The sequence below is a fragment of the Asparagus officinalis genome, chromosome 4, assembly GCF_001876935.1.
Source record: "Asparagus officinalis chromosome 4, Aspof.V1, whole genome shotgun sequence".
Taxonomy (NCBI): domain Eukaryota; kingdom Viridiplantae; phylum Streptophyta; class Magnoliopsida; order Asparagales; family Asparagaceae; genus Asparagus; species Asparagus officinalis.
In genome coordinates, this window is record NC_033797.1 from 52,615,435 (window position 1) to 52,624,949 (window position 9,515).

The window sequence follows — 9,515 nt, forward strand, 5'->3', positions numbered from 1 at the left end:
CGAGGTTATTCGATCGATCACGTGATCGGTCACGATCTACGAGCCTAGGCTCAGAACAGCTTCAGGAGGCCCTAGGCTCAGAACAGCTTCAGGAGGCACGCATTTCATCCCATACGGATAGTGGTATGAATTTCAATTATCTTTTACAACTCAAAGTAGACATATGAAACATCATTTAGGCTAAGTTGTTTTTATATGAGTAGATGATGCGGAATTATCGGGTCGTCTACGGGACACGACTCTAGCATTCTCGCCTCATATAGGTATTAATCATATATGTGTTTGTAATATTTATCCAATCATATTTAAAGTCCAGCTTTTGTATTTAAAAATATATGTGTTTGTAATATTTATCCAATCATATTTAAAGTCCAGCTTTTGTATTTAAAATCTATTGTATATTAGCAATATTAATTTTTATTTACATACATAATTTGGCATGCATTGATTTTTCTTCACCCGGAGCCACTGATTCACATGCAGAGTCCTCCCACACTGAAGGTAATGGTGTCGCAATATATTTATTTTTGCTTTGCATCTCAATATAATGATCCTTCAATTTTCTCGTATTGATTATCTTCTTTAATCATTGTAGAGGGTTCTTGGACACCATCGTCTTCGCATGATACGCAGGGGGCCGAGTTGCGTTTGTGGACCCCTGACATCCCCAATCTACCATTGCCTCCAGACTCGATCATATCAAAGACTAATGCTTTGAAGTATCATCCACTTGCACTCAAAAGGCTAGATGAACTAAAGCCTATGATGCAAGTTAGAAAGCAAGTTGCAATCGCTGCGAGGGATAGAGAAGTGGAGAGAGGTAAATATAATAATTTTGTCTCATTGTTTTTGCCTTTTTATACTTAACTTCCAAAGCGAGATGCAACTGGACCGGGAGGACGTGGTGGAAGCAAGCCTGATTCCAAACAGGCACCGAGAGGCTTTCGGGGAATTCTTCAGTGGGTTGATAACTTGCCGATCGGCCCGTGGTCAAAAAAATTTAATAACTACATCGGCGTTTTAGTACGGCGGGCTCAAGTCATAAACCCATACTTCAAATTCAAGGAGCTTCCATGGTCCGCATACGAGGATATATAGAGAGAGTTGATGGTATATGATCATTACTTCTTTAATTTTTTTTGATATAGAATACGTTTACAAAATGCTTAGATATCTTATATTTTTACATGCAAAATTGTAGAAATACTATTGTCTTGAGGACTACCCGGGGGCGTGGCACTATGTTTTCAATATCAAAGTTGAGGCCGTGCTCAAACAGTGGCGACATGAGCTGAAGATATCAACATATGATAAATATACCCAAGACTGGCAGAGATTTTTAAATCTCGATGAGAGGGTGGATCTCGATCATTTCACGGCTCTTCTTTTTTATTGGGATACCGAGTCCGCACAGGTACGAGTACATTATCAGGTTGCGTACATGAGCATATTGTAAATGCAATTTATTTTTAACACGCGTAATTTTTGTAGGATAAATCTAAGAAGGGCTCGACGAACCGACATAGCAAGCGCAAGCTTGACCACCACTTGGGATCGAGGTCCTTTGCCAACCTTGAGTATAGATATTGTCGAGACACGGTATAATATTTAAAGTTGATGTATTCACATGCTAACACCTTCAATTTGGCCAAACTCTTCGACATTTCCTATTATATTTTGTAGGGGAAGCCGATAATGCCGATCAATTTGAAGGCAAAGTTAGCTTACGGCACATTTCACTCAACATATAAAGATGAAGAGAAGATTAAAGAAAACATGGTGTTGGTGGTAATTATTTTTCAACAAATATAAATTAATAACTATTACGTTGTTGTACATTTCATTAATTAGGAGTTTAAACTTTTGTAACTTGAAATCATTATTTGCCAATTCAATATATATCTATTTTCTGTATGTGATTTAGGATAATATTGCTGCCGCGTCGAAGGATGCAGCACTACGTGCTACCCAAGAAGCTGCTGATGACCCTCATGTTTTGTCAAGAGAGGAAAGTAATGTCATTGCAATGAATGTGATGGGGTATAATAACCGGGGTAGATACCCATTGATGGGGGTTGGAGCTCAGCGGGGTACCTCCAGAAAATCCTCCACGGCATCCTCGACAACCTCGACTGCAACTACATCATCAAACAGAACTCACACCATTTCTACAATTATGCGCGTCAACCGTTATCTGCACGGTAAGATCGACCCTACTTTACTCATGCAGATGACGAAGGCTATGTGTTCAGATTTGCCTCCATCCCCTACTAGCGACGATGTTTTTAGACACATCGTTTTATGCTTGTCCGGGAAGATTTCAGCTGAATTATTTGGAGAAGTTTTGGACCAAATAGATTTAGACGCTGGCGCACAGGTAAATTAATAATATGTCTTATATTGTTAAATGTCGTTCTCTAAATGTAAATCTATTAATTTTCAGGCTGGACTTGCTGGCGGAAGCAGTAGTGGCGTGCAGAGGAGGGAACATGACGATGAGGATGACTCTTGATTTTATGAGGTAAGTTAGTTAATTGTATGTGTGTATGTGTATGTAGAGATAAAATGATGTCAATTTTGTATATTAGTCTTATCACAACAAAAAGCTCCATGCATGACTTACTAGTTAAATTGTGCCAGTTAGAAGCCATACGCATAGGATGCTTTCGTTGGATCGATGTATATATATATATATATATATATAAGGTAATAATAACAAACGAGTGTTCGAAAGAATGAGATATCTGAAGAAAACAAATAATTGAATACTATTAGAACTTATACCAGAAAAATTCATGCTTACAATGGCCAGTTCTTTTCATTCTTTTCTCTCGGAGGTAGGCCGACACCCCAATTGTTCGTCTCATAACTGAAATCAAGCCTAAAACATATGGAACACATTCATCAGTCATTTCCAAATGATAAGTTTATAATGATTTAAAGATCACATCTACTGTTTTAAAGATACAAGAGCAACTAATAAAGAAAAGTTCACACTGAAAGTCAGACAGGATGAGAAAATCTTCAGTTGACAATACGAAATTTAAATGTGAACTAAACAATGCACTCTCAAAAGAATAACGAAGCCAACCTATTGAACCAATCGCCTGAGTTATAAGAGTCGCGGTCAAGTGACTTGGAACGCAGTATCTCATCACCAGAATGAAAAAATGGCACTCCCTTGAAACGAAAAGGTTAGACATTAGGAGGGTGGAGTGCCAAGGAAAAAATTGTATGACAGCGACAATGAGACTTTCCAAAGCAAAGCAACATTTATCATATCAAAATTTCTAACTAAATAAGTTGAATATAGTAACTAATTAATGAAGCGGATGGACTTATCCACCTTGTACTAGAAGTCAGTGGTAGCTTTGATTTACTTGCTGTCCATGTCTATCCTCTAGCTTTTTTCAATTTGACCCTGCTGTTAGTATCTGAAGCTAGTTTATGTTGTTGTTTTTTTTTTTGAGGTAAAAGCAATTGATAGTCAGACATGCTACAGACATCCCATGATAGGATGCATAATTCTAAGGCACACATTCAAGTTACTCTATCCAGTTTCTTTTGTTTTCAAGGTTGTTCTTGAGTTGTTATAATTCTGATACCGCTATCTCGATGCTTTTGGGTAAAAGCTACAGCCGACTAGCTGTAAAATCTTGCTACGAACTTGGACATCATTTGTCTTATTTATGCTTGTTTTGATTTTTTTAGCTCCACCATTCTTGGACTACATCAATATGCCTGCAATTCAATGTTAGTTTCTTGGAAGTTTGGTAGCTTTCGTTATGCTTAACTTGTCACGATATCTCAGTTATATGACAAGTCAGGTTTGATTTGGTTCAAGGTTTGCAAGGTTTGATTCATTCAAATTTTCTTCTTGTTTGACTGAATGAAATTCCCCGAACTTTACTGTACATGTTTCAATCATTCCATTTTCCTTCAGCTCCGACCAAAATTACCAGAATCTCCAGTAATATGAAGCACATTTCCCTTCCTAACCTCATCTGCTGATATTTTCAGCTTTCAGGTCCTTTTGTTTTCAAATTTTCGGTTTTCAAACGGTTTTGCTTTCTAAAAAATGGGGATCCTCTGTATGTTATGGCCACCCACTGAATATTATTTGGATTGCATAATCGCTGTGAGAGTAAAGTGCTCTCACAATAATTTTTAAAGCATCTGTATGATTTAGGCGTTGAACATAAATGTAATTATGAAGTTAAATGTTCCTATTTTGCTGGTTACTTCATTCTGGTTATTAGTTACTACTCATATTTTTTTTTTTATTCTGAAGTGAACACATCTGTTATAATGTTTTTGTGAGACAAACAACTTGAAATGACCTCATTCTCTACAGTCTTTTGCTGAGTTCTGTTTAATATGTGCAGTTAAGTGGTTGATTGAAGGGGGGAAAATAAAAGAAAAGCATTGACTCAATTATGTAGAGTAAATAATCAAAGCACAATCTTCACTAACATTTCATTCCATTTGCTCACTTTACCAACATCGAAGTATTTAGTAGAATGCACACTTAATAGTTTACGTACGCATGTTTCTGTTGTTGTAGTTCCCATAACAGTAGATAAGTTGCATATGTTTTGTTCTTTCTATGTTTATTCCATTTGCTCACTGTTACCCCTTCGTTGTAGGAACGGTGGCAATCACTTCTAAGCCAAGGGAGGAGTGTTATTGTTGTTGGTGATCTCTAGAGGAAAAAATGCTCGTGGACTTGGATATCGGTTTGTCATATTTTTAAATAATCATGTGTGACTTTGTTGTGGAAAAAATAATCATGTGTGACTTGGATATCGGTTTGTGTTGAGCCCAAAAACAAACAGTGAGTTGATTGAGTCAGTTTACAAATTTATATGCGTATGTGGATGATTATAAGTTGGCAGACGAGAGAGATGGGAGAGATGATATGTATATGTGATTTTTATGTGTGACTTTGTTGTGATTTTTATTGTTGATTATATATGTGATTTTTATTGTGAAATTTGTGTGATTTTTATTATGAAATATGTGATTTTTATTATGAAATGTGTAAACTGGATTATACAGGTATTTGTGTGAAATTTGTGTGATTTACAACCAATTTGTGTGAAATTTGTGTGCATTCCAGAATGATTTACAGGTATCCCAGACGGATTTTTTACATTCCAGACGAAAATATCCGCCTGGGATGTAAAAACGTCTGAGTTGATATTGGACAACCTAGACGGAATTTTCCGTCTGGGTTGCTAATATCCCAGACGGATATTTCCGTCTGGGTTAAATAACCCAGACGGAAATTTCCGTCTGGGATGTTGATTAAGGCAGACGGAATTTTCCGTCTGGAAAATTCCGTCTGCATTACTTATTACAGACGGAAAAATTCCGTCGCTTAAGTATTACGGACGGTTTTTTTTTCCGTCTAAAAAATTCCGTCTGGATTATATTACAGACGGAATTTTCGTCTAGAATAACTTATTCTAGACGGAAATAAATTAGACCCGTATTCCAGACGAAATTCCGTCTGGAATACATTTTCTAGACGGAATTCAAGTTATTCCAGACGGAATTTTCCGTCTGGAATAAGTCGTTTTCTACCAGTGTTCATTTGCAGGCTACACAAGTGTCTTATATACTGAAGACAACTGAAGCTTATCACCAATGCAACATTCAGTTAACATATTCTTTGTATTATCAGCATTACCAAACTTATTCAGCAACATGTCTCTCACTTTAAGGAGCTGCCCCCACATCCATGAATCATTAGCCTTTGATTGAACTGCCCATATGCTTTGATTTTTAGATAGCTACCATGTATCCACTTGATCTATAGGAGGTCTTTTTTGAGATGAATCATCCACAGGAGCTTTGTAGCAGCAGCGTAGTTCCAAAACTTAGCTGAAAAAAATCCCTAAACCCCCTTGTTCTTTCCTTTGACAGACAGCTTCCCAGTTCACCAAATGAAGTTTTCATCCCCACAAAAATTCTGAGCACATTCTGTCGATTTTCTCTAAAACTTTTATTGGCAATATGTAATTGCTAAGCCAGTAAGTTTGAATGCCCAAAATAATAGATTTGATCAATTCAAGTTTACCGGCATAAGTCAGACATTTCTTTTGTTGCCAGGATTGAAACTGATTGCTGATTTTTCTAATAAGGCTAGAGCAGTCAATGTATGAGAGTCTTTTTGCATTCAATGGTAAGCCCAAATATTTCATAGGTAGCACTCCCTCAGGGAATTTCAGATAATTGCATATCTGATCTTTAAGGCTATTATTAACTCCACTCAAGTAAACAGAGCACTTTCTGGAATTAGCTTCCAAACCAGAGACTTGTCCAAACTCTTGAAGGCATGTAAAATTTTTTCAAATAGAGTTCATATCAGCTTTACAAAACAGTAGCAAGTCATCAACAAAGATTAAATGGTTAATCTTCAATCTGTAACATTTCGGGTGGAATTTGAACGAAGAATCATCTTTTAGAGTATTGAGCTTTCTAGATAGGTGTTCCATCCCAATGACAAAAAGATAGGGGGAGAGTGGATCCCCTTGTCTCAGTCCTCTTGCACCATGAAAGTAACCATGCAGTCCACCATTTAAAGATAAGGAGAATTTGGGAGTGGAAATGCATTCCATGATCCAACAAATCATGTTATTAGGAAAGCCTAATCCAATCAACATACTCCTTATGAAATCCCAACTAATAGTGTCGAAAGCCTTCCTTAAATCAACATTCAGCATAGCTCTAGGAGAGTTATTTTTCCTACCATAGTGCTTAATAGATCATGAGCCAACAAGAAGTTACTAGAAATGAGCCTTCCCTTTACAAAAGCACATTGTGCATTATTAATTAGATAGCCCATGATTTTTTGCACCCTAGTAGCAATAACTTTAGAAATGATCTTATAAATGACATTGCAACAAGATATAGGCCGATAATCAGCAACTGACATAGGATTGAGCACCTTGGGAATAAGAGTAATAGATGTGTTATTAAGGGAACCCAAAAGTGTACCTGAGTGAAAGAATTCCTCAACTACTAGAAATAGATCCTCATTGATAACACTCCATGCAGATTTGAAGAAGTAAGCATTGAAGCCATCAGGTCCAGGAGCCTTGCTGTCAGGCATTGAGAATAATGCTTGTTTGATCTCTTCCCTAGATACAGGAGAACTCAGAGCATTCTGTTGATCAGAAGTTTAAGTAGGACCATTAGAGATTATATTAGAATCAGCAATTGAATTGGCCTTAGTATATCCCAGTAGCTTCTTGTAGTAATCAATGAGTTCTGATGCAATTCCAGGCAAGTCAGAAATTCTAGAATATCCCAGTAGCTTCTTGTAGTAATCAATGAGTTCTGATGCAATTCCAGGCAAGTCAGAAATTCTAGAGCCATCTGTAGTGTAAATTGACATAATTCTGTTCTGGTGCCTCCTAGATTTCATAACTGAGTGAAAGAAATGAGAGCCCTTATTAGAATGAAGACCCCATTTGATATTTGCTTTTTGCCTCAAAAATGAATTTTCATTTTCCAATAATACAGCATATTTCTTGACCCCATTTGATATTTGCTTTTTGCCTCAAAAATGAATTTTCATTTTCCAATAATACAGCATATTTCTTAGTGCACTCTTTCTCCTTTGAAATCAAAATAAAATGAATTTTCATTTTCCAATAATACAGCATATTTCTTAGTGCACTCTTTCTCCTTTGAAATCAAAATAGCATTAAAAAGATCTTTGCTCAGTTTGGATTGGATATCCAATAGTTCAGTTTGAGCTCTTAGAACTTGCTGTCTTATGTTCATGTAATTCTTCCTGTTGAGGTCCTTAAGAGCATGCTTGAGGCTTTTGAGTTTTGAATAGAATCTGTACATATTATACCCCCTGACATTGTGATTCCAAGCTGACCTCACCACTTCTAAAAAGTCAGGATGTTTAGCCCACATATTGAAAAATTTAAAAGGCTTTTTAACTTCAAAAATGTCATCACCAATAGTGATAAGTCCACGGGAGTGATCGGAGCAAAGGGGCATCAAATATTCCACTTGACTTGTAGTATAATGGTGAACCCAATCTTGATTGACCAAGGATCTGTCTAACCTACTTCATACTCTTGTTTCAGCATCCTGCTTATTACTCCATGTGAAAAAACACTCAGTAGTTTTAATGTGACTCAGTTGACTAAATGAGATAAAATCTTGAAAGTCTTCATTTCCAGCACCAGAAGCACCTCCAATTTTTTAATCTCCATTTACAATAGCATTAAAATCCCCACCCACAAACCATGGGCAGTCAACACTCCTTTTGAAAGTTAATAGATCTTCCCAAAGAGATTTCCTTTCATCATTCAGGTTGTGAGCATAAACTGCAGTGAAAAGGCATGACAATTTGTCATCCTTAGATTTTATAGCACAGGTGATATATTGATCAGAGGATTTGACCTCTTGAACTGAAAGCATTTCACTATACCATAGTACCCATATTCTAGCATTATTTGCCAATTGCTTATTTGATATCCACTTCCACTCTTTTGCAATTTTCTTGCCAATAAATTGCAATTTCTTATCCCCAACAATTTTAGTTTCTAAGAGTACTAGAAAAGAAATATTGTACTCTTGAATAATTTTTTTCACTATTCCATGTTTAGAGGATTTGTTAAACCCCCTAACATTCCAAATAGCTAAGTGCATTATTGATAAGTACCCCCTCTATCAGCATTAGAGGGATCCAAATCAAAAATTTGGTGATCAAGAATAGAAAATTGAGAGGCTTCCACTGATGTTCCAGGATCACTCATAATAGGTCTTTTTGCAGTGTTAGCTCTAGTGACAAAAGTAAATCCACTTGAATTAATAGGAGGAGAGCAAGAGTAAGCTTTCTGTTTCACTTTCTCAGCTTGATTGAAATCTGTGCATGTTTTCCCAGTCTGCAGAGAAACAGGAAAATTTTGTGCATGTTTTTCCAGCAGTGCATGTTTTACAGGAGCTGTATCAATTAGAACCTTCTCAGATTCTTTAGCAATTGATCCTTGAAAATTTAGCACCACATTCTTATCAGAAAAGATACCCCTCTCTACAGCCTCCCTCACTTCATTAGCAACACTGGAAGGTTTATTAACAGGCTCCCTCACTTCATTAGAAACACTAGGTACAGGTTTATTAACAGGCACGCACACTCTTTTTGGAACATGTTTCCTGCAGTGCTGAGAATCATGTCCTACACTATTACAAAAGGAGCACCATCTTGGTTTGAACTCATAAACCACCTTTTGATGATAACTTTTACCATCCGGACCTTGAATTTCAATTTGATCAGGTAGTGGTTCTTTAAAAGGCAAATCAACTTCCAACAAAACCCTTGCATAACTCAACCTTGGTCTTGAGGCAGTTAGCTTATCAGTAGCAATAGGACATCCAATCAAACTAGCAATCTTACTAATTCCAGTGGAACTCCACAAATTCAACCTTAGGTTAGGAAATTGCACCCATATGGGGTAATTTTGGTCTTGTAGTTTCTCTATGTCCAT

General features: G+C 36.7%; 1 protein-coding gene and 2 long non-coding RNA genes across 3 annotated transcripts; 2 read left to right on the forward strand and 1 right to left on the reverse strand.

Annotated features, from left to right (window-relative positions):
* LOC109835951 lies at positions 877–2,158 on the forward strand. Its single transcript, XR_002245744.1, has 4 exons — positions 877–1,414; positions 1,492–1,599; positions 1,684–1,788; positions 1,925–2,158. It is a non-coding gene; the product is annotated as an uncharacterized LOC109835951 (long non-coding RNA).
* On the forward strand, positions 2,285–4,972 carry LOC109835952. The gene is made up of 3 exons (XR_002245745.1): positions 2,285–2,377; positions 2,444–2,521; positions 4,647–4,972. It is a non-coding gene; the product is annotated as an uncharacterized LOC109835952 (long non-coding RNA).
* Positions 8,230–9,515, reverse strand: LOC109838707. The gene is made up of 2 exons (XM_020407128.1): positions 8,693–9,515; positions 8,230–8,582 (listed from the first exon to the last, which is right to left on the reverse strand). The coding sequence occupies exons 1-2, from the start codon at positions 9,513–9,515 to the stop codon at positions 8,230–8,232; spliced, it is 1,176 nt and encodes a 391-aa protein (XP_020262717.1).

Coding starts and splice junctions, on each gene's coding strand:
- LOC109838707 (XM_020407128.1), bottom strand. CDS start 9,515: ATGGACATAGAGAAACTACAAGACCAAAATTACCCCATATGGGTGCAA. Junction 8,583..8,692: donor CTCTAATGCTGATAGAGGGG/GTACTTATCAAT, acceptor TTTCTTTTCTAG/TACTCTTAGAAACTAAAATT.